The 22,186-nt window shown below is 38.5% G+C and overlaps 1 protein-coding gene across 1 annotated transcript in view; it reads right to left on the reverse strand.

Moving 5' to 3' along the window:
- Window positions 1-237: 237 nt before the first annotated feature.
- Window positions 238-22,186, reverse strand: part of eva1ba (eva-1 homolog Ba (C. elegans)) — an 89,589-nt gene continuing 67,640 nt past the window's right edge. The window contains 5 exon segments of the mRNA XM_028818793.2: window positions 238-1,011; window positions 1,013-1,214; window positions 4,748-4,832; window positions 6,880-7,025; window positions 8,969-9,132. Coding sequence (XP_028674626.2) covers window positions 810-1,011; window positions 1,013-1,214; window positions 4,748-4,811 — 468 coding nt within the window. The 5' untranslated portion in view covers window positions 4,812-4,832; window positions 6,880-7,025; window positions 8,969-9,132 and the 3' untranslated portion in view covers window positions 238-809.

Below are 22,186 nucleotides of genomic sequence, written 5' to 3' on the forward strand. Positions count from 1 at the left end.
GTGTGGTAGATGGATTTCTGGAAATGTTGACGTGTTACTTAGTTCATCTCAGATGCATTTTTGTGAAAGTCACCTGCCTAACCAAACTATGGCATTTTAGTTTTCTCTGGTTTATTGTTTTGTGATTTTTCACGTTATTACTTCAACCACATCATAAAGATCTGCCTGGGTGCTGCAGAAAGTAAAATAATTCTAGATTCAAATCACAGATTCTTTTATAAAACAGTGTACATTAGATCATTTTTAAAACAGTGTATTTATTGCACACAATGAATTTGTTTTTTGTAACAAAACCTTATAGGTCTATCTGCTTTGTTATCAGGATTTCTGAAGTTCATATTCCTCTTTTTTAAGTCACATTACAGTTAATGCTACAAAAGCAATTATGTTGTCTAGTCACATCAGTTGCTTTTCATAACATGGCATCTAGGAGTTCATTTTCCCTCAGTTTTATACTCCAAATGAAAACATACTGTATATGAATTGATATAACATCAAGTCTGTTTATATATTTTTCATAAACATATGCTCAGATATGTGCAAGTGTAAGTACTCGACCTAACATTTGCTTTCCAGAAGAAGAACAGAGTAAAAGGCAAAGTCTAATGGAATAAAAAAAACAATAATCATTTCTAAGTAGTGTATATCCACTGTCAGCTCAGTTCTGATAAGAATTCTTCATATATTTGACAAAAAAATGATTGTCTCCTCACTCAGCACCATTGTCCAAAAAAAATCATGTTTTTTTCTTTGAAACATATCAGGTATTGGTCCATCAACATCAATAAAGATTAAAGAGAGTGCAGGTGTTAATAGTAATGCACCCTACCGATTGTACCAGTGCCAGTGCCTAGAATGTCAGGCTGACCGTTCCTCCAAATTTCTCGAATGATTCGTTCCCTCTCCTCCAAGCGTTGAGCCCGTTCCAGTTCCTCTGCTGATGTGAACACATTGACATTCAACGTTCCATCGGATTGACTGTGGTTGCCCACTGCAATCTCTGTTGTAGGGTTGGGGGGCCTCTGTTTCTTCTTCTTCACTTTCATCATCATCATCATCATCCTCTTCTTCACTGCAATCCTTTAGGATCTTCTTTCCGGTTATAATCTCTGTTCGTGGCTTACAGGAGATGCGAATGACCAACAGGCAAAGTGTTAAGATTAAGCCAAAGCACACGCCGATAACAAAATAAAGTCCAAAGCTTTCTGGATTATCTGTAAAAGAATATAATTTCACAAAGAATAAATTTTTAACACTAATTCAGCGCCATGGTTTTTCATCCTATTATCACAATTTATAGTCTGCAGGCAACCAAAAATAAATTTGTTCAAATGTGGATGGGAACAGTTAGATGGTTCTTTAAATGTGACAAAAGTCTTACCCAATCTAGTGTCTCATGAAGGTGCAGCTCAAAGTAGGGATCATGTCATCTGACTGATAGCAAGCGTGTGGATACAACAGAAAAATGTATTCGAAAAAATACCCCTGCTAAACATATACATGTGTACGGTTTGTGTGGAGAATGCCTTACGTGTGTTAAAAATAAACATAACTTGTTACAACTGAAAAACATTCCATAAAATGAGATTATACATTGGCATTCGAAAGCATCACTGGAGTGGTAGTAAAAGTGTAGCTGACTTGTATGTGGTCTCTGTTGCACACAGTTGTGATGGTGCAGTCAGGGTTAAAAGTAGTTAAAAGCAGGTGAGGTCTTACTGCTGTTGATAGCAAAGATTCACAGAAGATGTGAAGTCCTGTAGTCAATACACTGGGAACAATCAATGTGCCAAACGACTATGATATCTGCAGATCTATGGACCATAGACAAGGCTGCACAGCTTCCATGTTCTGATGGCATATCGAAATGAATCATTAAAGTTAAAGTTACTGCCTTAATTGTACATGACAAAAATTCCGTATCAGAATATATATTAGACCACATTACTGCATTCAACATTGTTATTCATTTATTCTGAAGCATTACTGTAAATGTTGCCTTAATAAACTCAGTAAATTTTGCTAGCCATGAAGATGTTGCTTCACTTATGATTTCAGTTGTGTACTAAAACAGTGAAATACATGGAGTGGATGAAAGTGGGGCAAGAACTTTAAAAAAGGACGCCTATGGCTTTGCATTTTCAGTAGCAGATTTTGCCTCCTTCCACTACAAAGAATTTGAATGAGTTGTCCCCAGACGTGTTTTTCTCACTCCAAGAATCTCATCTGGCCACACGAGACTAGACAATTTATTAAAGTTTGCAATAAGACTAGCTACTTATTACTTCTTCAGCCAACATTTTCATTTTGTGTTCTTAATAATTATTATCTGAGGTGGGCTGGCACCCTGCCCGGGATTTGTTCCTGGCTTGCACCCTGTGCTGGCTGGGATTGGCTCCAGCAGACCCCCATGACCCTGTGTTAGGATATTGCAGGTTGGACAATGACTGACTGACTGACTGACTGAATAATTATTATTCATTGTTATTCACTTTAGGTATTTTTGCATGGATATGTAAAAACTTTAACAATACGTTGAAAAATAATAAACTATTGCAAGGGCCATTTTCAGTTATAGATTGAGACCGGTCTAGGTGACAGACTATACAGACTGCTGTTTATAACCCGTGCCCATCAGTCAGGTGATGACTCCTTGTGATGACAGTTACAAATTAAGAGATTACTTTCAGAAATTATTTAAACAGCTTAAATTTTAGAAACAGTTAAGTAGGAGTCACTAAGAGCCCAATTCACAGGAATGGAATTGATAACAGATTATCTACATTGTATTACTCATACTTATTCACTCTGTGGTCTACAGATATTAAATTTCACAATTATGAAATTCTGAGCAATACATTTTATTTCACATCAATCATGTACACCATCTGAATTAGATATTTTAAATCATTTTACAAAATATTGCAATTTTTTCAAGACTGTATAAATAAGCATGACCTCATCTCATCCTTAAAAACAAACTTTAACTCATACTGTACACCCGTTCCCTTTGTGGTTGATTTAGGAAAGCAGAACACATTGCTTTGATACACCTGAATGTTTCGATCTCTTGTTGGAGTGACTTGAATTGGTGACTTATAGATGACTTTTGTAATACATTCTAGGGGTTAGAAGGGATAGACTGTTCTTGTGTAATTGATAATTCAGTGTAATTTGAGGTAAAACATAAATATGCTAAAAATAAAGAGCAAAGCTCCAAAATAAACTCTTTATGTAAAAGACACACTGTTGATTTATTAATACTCAATAAATGTGGAAATGCACAATTTGAATAAACATTAGTCATTAATTAAAACAATACTTGGCATATTTCTGCATTAATGCTTTATTTACTCTTATATTTGGTGGAACTGTCCCAAAATTCCACATGACGTTTGCAAAAGGGCTGTGTGTATATTAAGTTTTTAATTTTTTTTTACAAGTAAAGAGTATGCAGTTTACATGTGACCATCAATCAATGATGACACCACACTCACTTAATCAGCTAAACGTGGGTGTACTGTTGACTGAGGAAAACTGTGGAGCCCTTTGATGGTACTTGTTATTTATTATTGATCATGTGACAAACATATTAAAGTGTGTAGCCAGCATAGCATCACTGTTGGACTTCAAACAACACACTAAGAAGTCTAGAATGTATTACAGTAGAGCATGTGTTATAAATTATGGAATGTTTCAGTGATGTACAAGTGATAAATGTATATTTTCATCAGATCAAACTCTGCCGCACTAACTTGAAAGTTCACCATGTGAGATACATTAAACATAGCTCATATGGATAAATATGATAATTTTATTTTTTTTAATCCTTTATTCACCATATACAATTTCTTATATTAGGAATTTATCATTTTCCGCATACCCCAACTTATCTCTCCAGAGGGGTTTTGGGGTCAGAATGCAAGGTCAGCTATTTATACAGTACCCCTGAAGCAATTGCAGGTTAAAGGCCTTGCTCAAGGGACCAACGGAGTAGCATTCCTTCTGTCACTGCCAGGAATCAGACCAGCAACCTTTGAGTTACCAGCCCAGATTCTTTAGTCAGAGAACTAAGTACTAAAGATGTCTTTAAGCTTAATTGTGGATAATATACTTTATGTACAGTGTGTACACCCATATACAGTATATGTATGCTTAGCAATTTAGGATATACCACAAACAGGCTTCATGGTTGCAAAGGAGAAAAATATTCTTTTAAGTCCCCTGCTGGTGCTCTTTGCACATGGAATTCAGACAATGCAAAAGTGAGCCATCACAGGTCAGTAGCACAGTTTAGGTTGATTTGTTCTTTGAAACAAGAGAACTGAAGTGTAAAGGGAAGGCAAATGTTGGAGGCACTTACACCCATTTCTCGAGTTTAAGGATATTTTCCTGGTTTGTGATGCAAATGTGAGCACTTAAATAGGTTACTTTGGCATTAGGAGGATAACATGGCCATTCCAGGAACCTGCCCTCTCTATCTGATATATTTTTCAGCCATGTAAAGTACAAACAGAAGGGGAATATTAGATATTTAGCCAATTGGGTAGTAGGATAGGAAGTGCAAAAATGTCCTAAAAGTGTCTGCAATGTGCTCCGGTTTCAGCATCAGCCAACAATAAGTGTCCTCTAGTTCAACCCCTGACTTTGGTGTGATTTTCTGATTTCTCTGCATGAAAAACAATCATTATTTTTTTGAAGCGGTACTGTTTTCTTTTTCAGCTATTAACATCATTAAATGCATTACCTTTTATGTAAGCATAGGCTGCAAAACTGTTGCTAAGAAGGTGCATCTCTTTCCTGACATCCATTTTGGAATTTGGTGGTTTCTCCTGCCACAAAAAAAAATGTGCATGTAGTTTGAAATAGGAAGAAATTCTTTTGAGCAAAACTTTAGCTTTGCTGGTAAGCAATTAAAAATCTACTTAATTAGAGTTAGTCATCCTTTATATTCTATACCACATTTAAATGTGAGGAACACAACAAAGAAATTTGAAAAACATGAATTGCATTACAAAAAGGAATAGATAACATACTGAAAATTATTACACCAGGTAAGAATTTGAAGAAATACAAGTCTACCATTAAATACTTACAACCAATGAATCAGAACTGTGTCAAAAAACACTACTAGAGGTTCATTTATACCAACGGCAATACCCATGTTTAATGCCCTCACTCTGACTGTGACTGCACAGGTTTTCTTTAGCCAAGTCAGAAGTTATCTTCACAACCCTACTAGGTTTTTTTTGGGAGTTTTTCCTTGTCTTCTTAGAGAGTTAAGGCTGGGGGGCTGTCAAGAGGCAGGGCCTGTTAAAGCCCATTGCGGCACTTCCTGTGCGATTTTGGGCTATACAAAAATAAACTGTATTGTATTGTATTGTATTGTAATTCATGTGTGTATTTGAGGAGGGTTGTTTTGGTTTGTTGTAATAGTTCTTGAGCGTCTGTAAAACTCTAAATTTCCTTCTTGGGACTGATAGATAGATAGATAGATAGATAGATAGATAGATAGATAGATAGATAGATAGATAGATAGATAGATAGATAGATAGATAGATAGATAGATAGATAGATAGATAGATAGATAGATAGATAGATAGAGTATCTATCTATCTATCTATCTATCTATCTATCTATCTATCTATCTATCTATCTATCTATCTATCTATCTACAAGTACAGTAATGTCTTCACATTCACAAAGGTTAGGGAAGAACTCCCCAGCGAATGTGAAAATTTGCAAATAATACCTTAGCTCCCAACACACAAATAAGCACCCATGATTAGGTAAGTAGACCGGTTTTAAACAAATCGATCTTTAACAGTGTTTCAATCTATTGTACTGGAAATAACATTCACAGTTCTTTATATTTTAACAGCTGCAATGACAAGCTGCATCAGCCTGGGATGAGCCACCTATTGCATGAGCTGGTATTCCATAACCAGTTTTCAGGGGTACCTATAAAAATGGCAAGCTTGCAGAGGAGAACTGTCCTTTTAAGGACAGCAAGGCACCTGAAAGAAGCCCTTTAAAGAGAAGGAGAATCCATTATGGCATACTGCACCGATGCTACACTGGTGTCAGGAGTCAAACGTCCTGCACTGGTTCGGTGATGGAAGAGTGCTAATCATTGGCCACCCCACCAACCAACTATATATTTTAAATTCTGTGGTTGGTACTTGCAAAAGGGGCATTTAACTTCCAGACACATTTTCACACTCAAAGGACTCCTCCTCTTCTTGAGCCGAAGACATAACAACGAAGTTGTTTAATTAAGTATAATACTGGCACTTATCTCATTTACCCCCTTCTTTTGAGGGAAGTAGTTGAAAACAAGAATTTGTTCACTTTGGAACTTGATATGAATCAAGAAAGTACGTCATGTTTAGAGAATGCCAAAAGAACAAACAAGTGAACAGTCGCCTGGCATGTAGCATTCCCCCATTGTTCAGTTTGGCGAGACTATCAACAAATCAGTGGGTAGCATTTTCTCTAAATAAACAAAAAACTCACAGCTACTAGAACAGAATCTGCAAGTCCATTTTACTGTGGAAACAGCAGAGGAGCGTGACAGAGACTATTATACCACAGTGTCCACAAAGACATGGATTTGGCTACAATCCACACAGCAATTAAAAGGTTTTTTTTCTGAGAAAGTGATAAAAAAATCACAGATATAGAAAAAAATAAATTTTATGCTACACTATTTTATTTTTATTTAGTGAATGGTTAAAACATGTTATTAAATGCGAGAACAATGTCAGGATCCATGGAATAGTTGCATCAACATCTGGATTAGTAAAGAACAAACTTTTTAGATTGTGAAACTGATGCATGTGATAATTCTCCCAAGGGAAAGCAAAATTCATCACTTACCTGAACAAGTATACCATAAAGTGGAGCAATCAAAACATCTCCAGCTCATAAACTCAAGTTCATATTTTCTGTTAGTCTGTGAACGACATACCGCCTGCTACGGTGTTCTGCACCAGCTCTTGAAGATAATTTATTTTACTGTAGCACTGAAACAAAGCACAGACATCATGCAGCATGAGTGGAAACGTATTTGTCCAGGTTAAATGAGACTCTGCTCTTGAATACACAGGTTGCGTTAATGAACTGCTGTTTTTAGAAGCCTGTCTAGTTAATTCCTGCTGAGGCAGAAGAGATTCAAATGTCTCGTAGAATGGGAAGCACACCCATTTGTTGCCAGACTACATATTCTGCACTGGTCCCCAGCCAAATTAACTCTCGGCACCTCAACGTAGAGGCAGTGTCTGTGGTTGCGGTTTGAAGTCAGAATGAAGGACCGCGTGCCAGGAAATCCTATTGTGAATTTCCAGCTCAGAGTGAATTCATATCTCCTTATCCTTATTCTCAGCACATAAACAGCAGGTTGTTAATAGTCTCCAAATGGAAATAAGATCTAGTCAAGTTTATACAGCACTCCTTCAAGCTCCAAGGAGAATGCTTCTATAGTTTGAAACAATAACTCTCTTATTGTATTTAAATTTACCAGCATGACAGTTACTTCAGGACTTATAAAATGTCTGTACTGAAGTGTAAATGATCTTAGCAGCTAAGATAGATGAATAGATTTTGAAAAGAACAGTATTATTTATTCAAGCTGTCAGGAGTTCAAGAGCAGCAGTCATGACTGGCTTAAGGACTGTGGTCCAGATGTTACCCTAAGCAAAATTATTTTGCTTTTCACTTGGAGATTTGGGGGTCATGCACACACAATAAGGGTTAAACAGATAGTAAATACAGAAGCATAAAAAGATAAAATAATAGAAGTAATTTCTCAGAGCTATTCCGGTTCTAAGGTAGCATTTTTTAACTAGCTATGAACTTTCCACTTCCAAAACAGCACATAACTAAAGATTAATAAGTAAACATTAAAATAAACAATCATGTTATAAGTGCTCGACCGCTCACTGACATAACATGAAGTAAGGAAATAAAACACAATCCTCACAGGTGGCGCAGTGGTAGTGCTGCTGCTTTGCAGTAAGGAGACTGTGGAAGATTGTGGGTTTGCTTCCTGGTTCCTCCCTATGTGGATAGTGCTTTGAGTACTGAGAAAAGTGCTATATAAATGTAATTTATTATTATTATAATACATTAAAGAACATATTCTCTGACACAACCCTGGCCATTAATTATATCCAGTGTCTGCACCATAGTGCAGAGAAAAGCAAGTGAGTAGAAATCAAAAGAGAAGGCGTATGAAGACGCTATCCACAAGTATACACGTCCAGGGTAGAAGCCTTTTTCCCTTCTAGTATACTCAGCCTAGATCTCCATTAGAGAATTTAAAGTTTGGAACTGGAGACCTGGAATTTAAACCAAGAAACTAAACCACTGCTCTTAAGTTTCTATTGTATTTTGCTGCCTACTGAGTTGCCAGGTGAAAGCTGTGAGGTTTTGTATATGGAAAAAAAACAATCAGGAATTTGGCGAAAATGAAAGCTTAGCAATGTCAAAAAACAAATAATTAAGCAAAATTGATGTTTTGGTTGTCCATGGGTGATATTTAGGGGTAATTGGAAGTAATCTTAACTATTATACAAGCCACATAAAGTTATTATATCTCACAATGTGAATCAAGTAGGTAAAACAAATAAAAGAAGACTTGATCAAGTATGTTGTACATACTAAAAAGAGGTGAACAAGCAACCTTCAGCAATTAAAAAAATCTAGTTCTTCATATTTGGGCAGAGCGTGAAAAGTGTGTGGCCATGCTATTTTTATGCTAGCTTGGATCATTTAGGCCCTGGTGTTTAAATGGGGTTTAGAGGAGAAACTGAATACTTTCTAAAACCCGTCTGCAGTCTTGGACACACAAGTGGACACGCTTTAGGTTTTTGACTTCAGTGTACCAACACAAGGTTAAGTGGCTAATGACTAATCAAATTGTCACTTGGTACTACATGGCATCATTAAAAAATGTGCTTCTACTTACCCCTGTTGGTTCTTGCAGTGAAGATTAAGTGTAGCGTTCACTGTGGTAATCCTCCCTCCACTTTGTTCATATCTTTTTGTGATTAATTTTACTGATGGCCAAATGTTACCATAAAACTCCGGTCATCTCATTGGCCAGTTAGTTCAGGATGTTAACCATAGTGTCTGATGGAAAGATAATTAAAAGAATTATAAATTTCATTAGGAAAAACAGCTTATGTTGGGTATTTCTAAAGGAAACAATATTCCAAAAAAGCTTCACAGTAAATGAGTATGCAGCTGGAGCACAGAAGGATAAATGACTCACTTAAGGTCACACAGAGTATTGGTTAGGGTACTAATAACACAGTCATTCACACTTCAGCGCCTTAACTTCCAGGCTATCCTGTCAAGATTAAAAGTTAAACTGACAAAAAATCAATGACAATTTATAACACTTTTCAAGTATGACTACTCAAAGACTGCTGACAGGGCAATACTGTGTTCACGTGCTGTCTGACATATGGTAAACACAAGCTTCTAAGACAGAAATTCAACATGAACACACTATGAACTTGTAGCTAAGAGCTGAACAATAAGATGAAAGCTGAGCTGCCCAAATACTCCGAGATATGAGAGTAAAGCTGACCAATTAGCCAATTGTTCAAGAGAAGAACAAAATAGCCTGCTCAGCCAAAAATAAAATGTTTGTGGTTGAATTGCATTATAGCAATGTAATACACTTTTAATATGTTTAGTATTCTGTTTATTTTAATAAAAAATACAGTTTATCTTTAATTGTAACAAATCAACAGCAACCACCCATATCTCTGAAAAGTCCAACCAGAAATTCATGAGAATGCACTGAAGTGGGAATGTGAAGCAACACAAGTCAGAGATCCAAAAATTCATGGGGTTTTCCTTGTGTTGAATCAGGAGATGATTAGTTACTTTGATTAAATCTTCTATTAGCTTAGTTCTGTTTCTCACAGCAAGCCTTCAAACAAATCAGACATAACAATAAACATCCTGAGAGTGTGTCATGGACTTCATTAATTGGGGAGATTGAGTTTTTCCCCAAGAAGAATCGTCATGTAATTCAACAAGAGTTTGCAATGAATATGTGGTTTATTTACCAAGCAGAGCTCTGTGAGAAGAATGTCTTTTATCTGTTAACTAAAACAGAACATGAGAATACATTACTTTTGTGATGGACGGGAGAGCAGATGTGCTAGATGGCAGCCACACTGGGTTGCAGCTGCTCCTCAGATTCTCGCAGGTCTCCATGGGAATTGGAGTTTGGAATGTCCCTGTTGGGTTCTGTGGGGGCCTTCGGGGGAGCTGCAGAGCCCTACTTTGGTTTTCCACCACTTCCAGAGAATGCTGATGGGACAACTGAAGTGCTCTCAAGTGCAGCATAATAGGGACTGCCTCACTTCACTCAGGGAGCCAGAGTCGGGAGGAAGAAGAAGAAGCTTGCCGGAGAAGGAGTGGAGGTGGAAACAGAGAGTGAGAGAGAAGACAGAGAGGGAAGAGACAAAGTGCTGTTTTATTGACATTAACTACATAGTATCAAAATTAATGTGCCTCCAGTGTCTGCATTGTGTCCGAAGTGTAATTGTATTGAGAAGGACATACCCCCTGCATGCATCACTCTTTTGCGTTGCAAGATTAGGGTATTTGATCGTCAGTCACAAAGGGCATTCTTTTCTTACCAACTCAGTATGTGGTCGGTTTGATCAACCAGATCACAAATGAATCTACACTTTTTTATGTGCTCAGCTACTATCTGATCTGATTTGTGAGACAGAAAAAAGATCTGAGGTTGAATCAGATGCTAGGAATGATTGGATTGACTGGTACTTGGTACTTGTGTGAGTTCTTTTATGCATACTTGTATGCATGTGGCGGTACGGTGGCGCAGTAGGTAGCGCTGCTGCCTCGCAGTTAGGAGACCTGGGTTCACTTCCCGGGTCCTCCCTGCGTGGAGTTTGCATGTTCTCCCCGTGTCTGTGTGGGTTTCCTCCCACAGTTCAAAGACATTCAGGTTAGGTGCATTCCCTAGTGTGTGCTTGGTGCGTGCACTGCGGTGGGCTGGTGTCCTGCCCGGGATTTGTTGCCTGCCTTGCGCCCTGTGTTGGCTGGGATTGGCTCCAGCATGACCCTGTGGTTAGGATATAGCAGGTTGGATAATGGTTGGATGGATGGATGCATGTGTGGGTTTGTTTTTATACAGAGACTGCCAATTTACTAGTAGAAATGTTTCCCATAATGCAAAGAATTCCTGTAAATAAACTGGTCTTGTTTCGCATCACATTTATACATCATGTGAACTACTCCAGAGTTCACTTGGTGCCATGCCAAGACCACTGTTTCCAAAGGATCTCGGTATGATTGTTTTGGTCCACACCAGAGTGAGCTTAGTACGTTCATATCTACCTAAACCAATCAGACTATGTAAGCAGTCTCTCCAAAGTTAGAAAACAATGCTCCAAATGAACTTATTGTTCATTAATGCCTTCAGATAGCAGGTGAACACAGCACAAGGTCTTTGGATATGGGGTCCCCCACCACTTCTATACAAAAATGTTCAAGACAGTCCATGTCACCAAAGGTTCATTTCAGGTGCCCAAGCAGGCTTATTGTAAAAGATGGCACAGAAAATATAATGTATAGCCAACCCGCTGCGTAGCATACGCCGCATAATTATGTATTGATGGGTGAACACTTCCTGAAAGACACAGTTGTCCAAATGGGGTGTTGTTTGAGGATACGACTGTAAGTGAATGAAAAGATGGAACTCTGGAGAGAGCAACATACAATTGTCCGTGACTGAAAACTGGAGGACCGCCGCCTCGCCCCCACCTCCCAGAGTGAGGGACGGGGCTGGACGGTGGTCGGGCGTGGAGGGCGGAACGGGGGAGAGGGGAAGGTCGCCCAGGGAGGACGCCCTTCCCGCCCCCTCCGCCTCTCCGGAGAGAGGGCAGGGAAGCAGGCCCGAGAGGTTTCGGGTCCTAACTGTCCAATGATGGGTCGGCACAACCGGTAATGATCCTTCCGCAGGTTCACCTACGGAATTACGACTTTTACTTCCTCTAGATAGTCAAGTTCGATCGTCTTCTCGGCACTCCGCCAGAGGCCGCGAGCGACCGTGGCAGGGCCAATCCGAGGACCTCACTAAACCATCCAATCGGTAGTAGCCACGGGCAGTGTGTACAAAGGGCAGGGACTTAATCAGAGCAAACTTATGACCTGCACTTACTGGGAATTCCTCGTTCATGGGGAACAATTGCAAGCCCCGGTCCCCATCACGAATGGGGTTCAACGGCTTACCCACGCCTCTCGGCACCGGGTAGACACACATTGATCCATTCAGTGTAGCACACGTGCAGCCCCGGACATCTAAGGGCATCACAGACCTGTTATTGCTCAATCTCATGTGGCTGAAAGCTTAGCAGCTGCGATAGTTTTACACTCCAGTACATTGCGGTGAATGCTGGTAACAGTCAGACGGGCAGGCGGGTCAGCAGGCGTTCTCGTCTCATGGGCTTAGAGTTGGTGGGCGCGGCTCTGTGAGTTGGCGGGCGTGGCTATGTCGTCGCATCCCATGGTCTTAGAGTTGGTGGGCGCGGCTCTGTGAGTTGGCGGGCGTGGCTATGTCGTGCGTACCCCATGGTTGTCTTGCATGCCCTGTCGGCTGCTTAGTGACTTATATATATAGATGTCAGAGCCAACAACAACCCTCCATTGGATAAGGAGGGTTCACAAGGTAACAAGTTACAAGTCACATCTGCCTTTTTCAAAATTCACCACTTTCAATGGAAGAATGTCTTAAGAATGTACATGAGAAAAGAGATACAAAATGAGAAGGTTAGGTATATTACTATAGATTTATAATTGTACATGAATTTACCATGCAAAATACTTAGCAAACACAGATTTAGTACTTGTGCTGCTGTGCTCAGAAATAGTAATGGGCTGAAAATATATTTCTGTAACACTTATATATTTTATTAATAAAATGGGTCTGCAATACAACAAAAACTATAGTTCATGTTCTCTTAATGTGGCTTTTCAGCAGTAATAAGATAAAAATAAAACACAGAAGAAAAATGTTCTGCCCCTCAAACCAGTGCATACTCTGGACATTCCGACTTAGTGTCTTCAGTCTGGAGCAGTGACCTTTTGTTCATTCAGATTTCTCAGAGATAAACCTAGCAAAACTGCAAGTGAAATGAGTGCGTGTTCATTTAAACAAGAAAAACATATTTGCCCAGAGGCTGGTGGGAGTCCAAAACAAACATGCCTCGTCCTGTTATTAAAAAAGACACCATGTCCCCTTTTTAACAGAGCTAGATGGATGTTATCTGGTCAATTAGTTAATAGCTAACCAAACAAGATAGGTAGAAGTGAATGATCTCTGCTGGTTTATACACATTCTATTGTAGTTTGTACACATTCTAATGAGCTTAATCAACTAAATGTTGCTTTTCTTTCTGACCCTTCCTTTTAATCCTTAACTGTCAAAAGTAAAAGTCATATTACCAAATAGAGGCTGGGTAAGTCTCAGGACCTATTAATGCAAGGAAGAAATCACACACTTGTGCAAAGATGCAAAATTGGGCTAAATAGCTAAAATCCCCAGCCTTCTCCCAGATCAGAGCTGAGTACATAAGGGTGACCTAAAAATGAATTCGCTCAAGTAAACAAACAGAAAACTATTATAAGACACCATTCTATAGTGAAAACAGCCTTATGGTTCTGACACATACTACATCTCTCTACATATATATTTTTCTACTGTGTCAGAGGTGAGTATTGAATAGGCAGCCTTAAATCCAGGCAAGCCTTGGGATGAGAATTTGGCCCAATTAATCTTTATCTGAGCACCATCCTTCTCTATTCTAAGCTGTAACACTGCTTGAAAGTAAGCATTTTGTCACTCCAAGCAAACTTGTGAAAAATGGTGAAAGTAAATTTGATGTTATGTCTTTGAGACAGCCACCCTTTTATATCAGTTTAAAATTAGCATTATTGTGTGAAGTTGGGTTAACAGAATGCGTCAATTTGACTTGAAATAAACAGCACTGAGCTTTTGGGCCACTTTGCAATCCTCCAGATGTTTTTTATTAAGCTGATCTAAGTAAAATATCAATGCTCCATTTATCCATCCTTTATTTTAGAATGTAAAACATTTTACAAATGAGAGCTGACCATTTGGCCATATTGTTTGCAAATAGCTAAACTGGCCAATTGTCTAAAACTAATATTTTTAGAAAGCTGTCAGGGTGTAGGGTAGCATGGTGACGCAGTTATAGCACTTCTGTCTCACAATTAGGAGACCAGGGATCGCATCTGTGCGTATAGTTTGCATGTTGACCCCATGTCTGTATGGGTTTTCTCCTACTGTCCAAGAACATGCAGTTTAGATGAAATGGCGACACCAGATTGGCCTTAGTCTGTGTTTGATGTGTGGGTGTATGTGAGTGTGCTCAGCCTGCAGTGAACTGTGTGCCCTGTCCACAGTTTGGTCATGCCTTGCACCCTATATTAACTGGGATAGGCTTCAGCCCAAACACCCTGTGACCCTGGTCTGGAATAAGTGGGTTAGAAAATGACATAACTGTCAGGGTCTCTGCCTTAAGCATATGGCTCTGAAGTGTCATTCAGGTTTAATGAAATTCTTCTTCTTTTCTGCACTGTGGTTCTCCCTTAATTTCCATTGATATGCTTGATTGATTATATGTTTAATTTCTTTGCCCATGCCTAATAAATCAGGGATGCATTTTCATGCTCTTGTTTGTACATCTTCTAGATAGATAGTGTAGAGACCAGAGCTGCAAACATTTTCTGAATGCACTTATTACAATATCAGACTGTGGGAAGCCAGTCATGTGCAGGCAGGCTATAACTCACTAAAAGTATGACAATAACTTCAACATAATGCATCTCTTCATTATCAGACTCATGCAGGAATGTTTACGTCACCATTGGAAGTTTAACTTGAGATAACCGCTTTACAGTAATTTAAGCAAGGTAATTAGAGAATGAACAGTTTACTGCCTTGTAGAGTGTAATTACTACATAAACCACCCAACAGTGAAATGAAATCAGTACATTTCCAGATTGTTTTATTCAATTACATTATTGATTTTATAGCTTTAAGTCAATACATTGTAACATCCCACACCACATCTATTGAAATGGGCTCAGTGTAATTCCGTCAATACTGAATGTTTTTATCTTCTATTATATGAAACCAAGAACATTAACATATATCAATTACAGAGCAGATTAACATAATAAACTGTAACAGCTTATTCATTACAAAATGTGAAAAATAATTCGGAAATACTGTAGTTAAGAGTGAAACATACAGTATAGTGTAATTTGTAATGTCAAAACCATCTTAACAAATGCCACCCTTTGAATAATAAATGTGGTTAATATTCATCCATCCATTTTCCAACCCGCTGAATCTGAACACAGGGTCGCAGGGGTCTGTTGGAGCCAGTCCCAGCCAACACAGGATGCAAGGCAGGAACCAATACTGGGCAGGGTGCCATCCCACCACAGGACACACACACACAATTTAGGATCGCCAATCCACCTAACCTGCATGTCTTTGGACTGTGGGAGGAAACCAGAGCACCCGGAGGAAACCCATGCAGACATGGGGAGAACATGCAGACTCTACGCAGGGAGGACCTGGGAAGCGAACCCGGGTCTCCTTACTGCGAGGCAGCGGCGCTACCCACTGCACCACTGTGCCACCCGGTTAATATTCATCTGTTTAATAAATGGAGTGTAGCATGGTGGTATAAGGCTAAATGGATAACCAGCTTATCATAGATCATGTTAAATATGTACAGAGTAAAGCATTTTGATCATTCACACATAAGGTCTGATGACACACTGATAATAGAACTCTGTAATTTAACTGTAATGTTTCTATTTAAAAAAGCAAACTTAAGACTAGTTGAACAATAAATGTGTTGTATACGGAGTAAAACACTGGCCTCATTTAGATGGCATTGCCCAGGATTACAGAGAGAGAGAGACAGCGAAAATGGCATCTACTCATTTCAATGACCACATGCAAAATAACTGCTGTGCTTGGCAAGACGCCTTTTTGAGACGTGGACAGGAAAACTCTGTTAAGTGTTGGAAAAAAGTACCAGTAAATACCATGATAAACTGTAAACAAAGTCTGGAAATAAATATATTGAGATGGCAAATGAAAAGTGTTTAAATTTTTAATAACACTTAATAATTATCAAGTAATAAGTGTACTACACTCTTTTACTAATTATTATTTATCAATAATACTAGTATATTAGTAATTTAACTTTTCATCTACGGAAGAAAAAATGCAAAATCCAGCATACAATATAAACAAACCAGACTGTGTGTTAATTTCTAACTGTAATGGAAATCTGAAGCTTTATTTTTTGTGATATATGTTAAGCTAAATTCAATGAATACCAGGGCTAATTGTTTCATCCATTAATTTTATGAGCCCTTTTATTCCTGTCTGGGATTATAGGGAGATAATCTAACCTAGTCTAGCAGAAAGACAGAAAACTAACCCAAGATGGGACAGTCACTCCAGTTGAAGCCACCAGCTAGTGTTTCTGGCATGTGGGAGGAAAGTTGAAGAAAAACCCCTTGCAGATATGACAGAACCCAGTCTCTGGGAGCTGTGAGGTACTGTCCACTAGACACTGCACCAGTGCTGCCCAGTATTCTGATCATTTGTTTGTATTGTGGTGCATATGAATATTCACTAACTACACAGGATCAGAAAAAGCCAGCAATACAATGCATTACTCTGTTTAACTGATAGTTTCATCAAAAGCAACTGTCAAGTAACAAGTGCCAAATACTGGAACTTTTAAATATACTGTATCTTTACAAATTGCAGCACTTGCAGTTTACGAAACTTGCTCAAGGTTTCACACTAAGTTACAGAACTGTCAAATCAACAGTGCCAAATTATTTTTTGAATATATCTAAATTGGAGTATTTGGAGATTAAGAGGAGTGCTCGGGGTTTCATACTGAATTATAGAACTGTCAAATCACAAGTGCAAATATTAATTAATATATCTTTAAAATCTGAGTATTTACAGTTTAGGAAACATGCCCAGGGTTTCATACAGAATTGGAGAACTGAAATATGCTATCCTGTCTGCCCATTTTCTGTTTAGTTCATTGCAGTGAGACAGGGAGTTTTCATCTATACCAGGTAACGTCATGAGCAAGGTAGAAGCTCTCTTGGATTGGACACTCAACGTACTGTGGCAAGCGGCTGGGGGTGGTACATAGCCGGGACGCCCAGAAGGACCGTAGTAGGGCTTACGCCTCCTCCAGAAGACCACGAGGGGGTGACCACCCTGGTGGCTTTGGGGACCACGGGAACAGAGCTTAGAAGCTCAACCCTATAGGGGCCCGTGGTCACCGCCAGGGGGTGCCCCGATGCTTATGGAGCCCTGGCCCTCAGCACATCCGCCACACCCAGAAGTGCTGGAGGGAAGAAGACCAGGGACACCCGGAGTGCTTCTGGGTGCGCAGCCGGTACTTCCGCCAGACCAGAAATGGCCGGCGGAAGCTAATTGGGAGGCACCTGAAGCACGTCTGGGTGAGCTTAAAAGAGGCCACCTCCCTCCATTCAATGGCTGGAGTTGGGAGAATAGCAGGACAGAGCTTGGAGGAGAGGAGTGGAGGCGGACCTGAGGAAAAGGCATTGTGGAAGAAGGCCTGGATTTTGGGGTGAAGTGGGTTGTGTGTGCTTCATTTGTCTAAATAGTCTTGTAAATAAATGGTTGGTGGTGCTTTAAACAATGTCTACCTGTCTGTGTCCTGGCCATGCTCCACTGTACTTATTTATATTCTAATACTCTCTCATAACTAGGCAAGTTGGAGCTGTCAGTCAATGTAACATGCATGTTTTTCTGGATGTAGGAGAAATACAAATTATCCAGAAAAAAAAACAATTCAGAAATGGGGTGAGCATGCAAACTTTATGTAGATGGTAACCAGGGGTCACTTTTAAGTATCTGAACATATGAGGTAATGTCTATAAACACTGTACCACCATGCTATCCAGGATTGGTCAAGAAATAGTGTAAAAATGTCAGATCTTAATTTAATTATGATTTTTAATTTTCATAGTTTCAAATGAATTCATTTCTTTGTTTGAAACTTCTCACTCTATATAGTATTATCTTGGAAATCCCCAGTATAAGTGACACCAACTTGTTTTTTCATTTGAATGATTTTATTGCAGTTTCTCAAAACAGAGGTGTCTTTCATCACCATTCTTTCCAGTCTGGCACATCAATACTGTACACAGGGCACACATTTTTATGTGAAGGTTTCATTTTCCTTCATGGAGATTACATTGAAATATTTATGTTCACACCTAATGTTGCCATCTAATGGTTTAATCTTTCCACCACACAAAAGTGACTACCACATTGTAGCAATACTCCACCCATTGTTATATATATTTGGTTAGATTAGATAAACTTTATCCACCCATTTTCAAAACTAATCTTAATAATTCAGAGTGACTGGGAGCCAAACTATTACGTAAGGTGGGGATCAACTATGGAAGGGGACACCAGTTCAAAGATATATATAACCACACTCAGACATACATAGCTAACTTAGGCTATGTCCATACTACAACGTTTTCATTTAAAAATGTCTATTCTGTATTTGCTAAACCAAAATGATCTTTGTCTATTCTAGTGTTTTCACATTATTTATGAAAGTATCTCCACCTACGCTTAAAAGACTGAGGACACATATGACGTACATGTTCACTTACACTAGGCATGCGTATATCAGAGTAAAAATCTCTGAAGGATTGACAACACTGCTGGCCACAGGATTTATCACAAAATTATAGAGATTGGGTAAATTATTTGCCTTTTGCAATGTTTGCAGCATTCAAATTGTACAAAACGCAATTTAGGTGCATACAGGTAAGCAACATGCACCATGGGAAACAACCTCTGCTATGTTGGAATATTTTTTTTTCCATGATGGGTGACCAGTAATAAGCAGGAGCCAATCAGGGAAAAGGCACATAATTAGTACAAATAAATCAGAGCACAATTAGAATATACATTTTTTACACTCGCTCACATCACATCACACTGAGGCTGGATCTTTGGAAGATTAGGACTCTGGAGAGCATTTTCAAAAATCATCATTTTTCAGGGTTGAAAACGTCAGGGTAATGTGGTCGAAAGTTGGTAACAAAGGCTAACATCAATTAGACGATTAATGTAATTTACAGATAAAGTTTACTAACCCAACCATGCATCAATTTTGTACATTTGATTTTGGGCACTATTGTCTGTCCTAACAGCATTAGAAATTAAGCAGACAGTAATCTTGTTTGGAAAGACAATCAGTTTCACTGCACACTCACACCTGTTCATACCAGGCTGATTTTGTATTAGCAGTTTGCTTAAAATACAAACATTTCAGGTAGGGGAGAATACCCCTAAGAAAGCTCACATGTACATGACAGCACATGAATACTCCACATAAGGCAAAGGCTGCAGTGTATCTTAAAATGCAGCTGAGAGGAGGTATAAGGCAGTGGTGCTAACCATTGTACCACTACATAATCCTGAATCAATCGTGCTTCTGTGTAAATGATTTTGTCTTTTCTTTGTTATATTTGAGATGTGTAGGGATATACAGTATTTGGGTTGTCTATGGTAGTCAAATCAGATTCTTGTTTGTTCTTTATCAGTGATAGGATCATTGTGTACCAGCAGCTCTCTTAACTGATAGTAGCAGTGAGGGGAGCCTACACCCTGATCGGTATCAATTACCCATCACCAGTCAACACACCAGCAAGCTTGTGAAATATAAGAATGAAGTGTTTGGATTTGCTAATGAATGCTGTAGCAAACAAAGAGGGAAAATCTGCAAAAAAAAATGCTCAGTGCTTCTAATTCTTATGTAAAATATACAGATAACAAATAGTTCAGTAGCAGAAACAAAGCTATTTTAGAATTTCGGACATTAACCCCTTTATAACAAGATTGTTTCACTTATGCTATAATTGTTACGATTTTCATTAAGTACCTGTTTTGTTACATATTTAATTGAACTATTTAGTAGATCATGTATCTCTCTTAGCTTTATACACAAATGCCATCTGCCAGCAGTTATTTTTTTAACATTCTTTTAATATGGTTGTCATTAGCATATTTTATTCTGATAAAAATCTCTGTCTTTTTTAACCTGTTACTTTGCTCAGCTCTTGAGATGACTGACGATTGTATCTGAATTTCTGGCTCATTGACTATAATGAAAGGAATGGGTTTTGAAGAGCTGGAAAAATGCACTTTGTGCTAAACAACAAGCTTCTTTCTTATAACAATTTGAAAATCATTCAGCGCGGCTTAGGCATTTATCCTTACTCCCACCACTTGCTACAGTGTGAAAGCTTTACCGTTACAAGAACAAGATGTGCTTAAAAACCATACAGTACATATGGATTCTTTCAAGGTCATGTACTGTTCACGGTGTTCCTGCTTCTTCTTACTCTCATGGTCTCATGAGCAATGTGGGCACTAATGAAGTTTAGCAACAGCAAAACCCAGCTGCTTCTTGCAGGATTCTTAAATGAACAAAAGAGCATTATCGTATATTGTATGTACAGTACATGATTTAGGGTCCTGTCATCTAGCATGCTTAAATTCTCTTGTTTCCTTCACTGCAGTTATCGGCAGTAGTCTGAACTTTTATCTTACAAATTTCATCTGCACTAGAGACCTCTTTTTACTTTTGCCAATGGCACTTCATATCTCTTCCTTCCAGCTGGTGAAGTTTGTTTTATTGTTTCTAATCTGGACAGTGAAGCCCTTCTTTCCTGAAGTATTAACATGTGTAGAGTACCTCAGTACTGACACAGGCCTTTTTCAAGTCAAATCATAACACCTCAAAACCCATTAACTTATGAGTTTATCTTCAAGGCAATGGAGATGAACATCAAAATACTGTATACAACTCACTTTTAGCCTGCAAAAAATCATCCCCAAGATTACCTGTGTATTAATAGACAAGGTGAAATCTGCTGCTGTTGTTCTAGTTTTATGTGTTTCATGTGGAAATTTATTATCTGTGAGTTTAAAGCTATTATTCTAGAGTTTGCTTTTTTATTTCTTTTTTTTTTCAATCTGGGAAGAGTAGATGTGAGCTGCTGCCTCTAAGCTCTGGGATACTGAGTTGAAATCCTGGCCTGGAGATTGTCTGTGTGGGCTTTGCTTGTTCTCCTTGTCTCTGCATTTTCTCTGGGCACTATCAAATATATGTCAATTTAGATTACTTCCAAGTCTGACTGTGAGTGTGCCATGAAATCGACAGTTAATAGCTATAATCGACAGTGATTCTTTTTATATTTTTAACCAGGATTTATAGGCACATAAGGATTGTATACAGCCTAAACAGAAACAAATCCAAACAGAGCAGAACACATCCTGTACCAACTGCTGTTCTTCAACTATCCGATAAACTCATTTTTATTTACTTATTTATTTTATCAGGAAAATTAAGTTTCAGAGTTTGTCAGTTTTTGGGCAGGACCTCTGCTATGGCTATATGACCCCATTTCCTCAAATTATTCTATAAATTCCCTCAGCTTCCTTCCTATGTAATTGCTAAAGGAAGGATGAGGAGCGACGTCACTGCAATCAATACCAAAAATCTTTTTCAGGCTGAGCCAAAAAAAAAAATTGTTATCCCTTAGCCAGAAGTGACCATGACACATTTTTACTCCTTAGTTTCTAATTCAGAGTCAGAAATAAAGTTTTATTTTTGCTAAGAGTTCTGTCTAAGAATGCTTTCTGTATATCTTTCTAAAGTTTTTTTTTTTAATCTTCAAAGCACTGAACTGCTTTAGACTTTAAAAAATGTTAACATTTTACGTTTACGGCATTCAGTTCCTAGGACATTATTCTCTCATTCTCTCCATATTATAAACTAATTAGATGCCCAGCATTCTCTGTTACTTAATGCCCTTAAGAAGAAAATGAGTAAATAAAACTATTACCAACTCTTTTGGTGATGATTAATAATAATAATTCTTTGCATTTATATAGCGTTTTTCTCACTACTCAAAGCGCTCAGCAATTGCAGGTTAAGGGCCTTGCTCAAGGGCCCAACAGAGCAGAGTCCCTATTGGCATTTACGAGATTCAAACCGGCAGCCTT

Source organism: Erpetoichthys calabaricus, chromosome 14, assembly GCF_900747795.2.
Source record: "Erpetoichthys calabaricus chromosome 14, fErpCal1.3, whole genome shotgun sequence".
Taxonomy (NCBI): domain Eukaryota; kingdom Metazoa; phylum Chordata; class Cladistia; order Polypteriformes; family Polypteridae; genus Erpetoichthys; species Erpetoichthys calabaricus.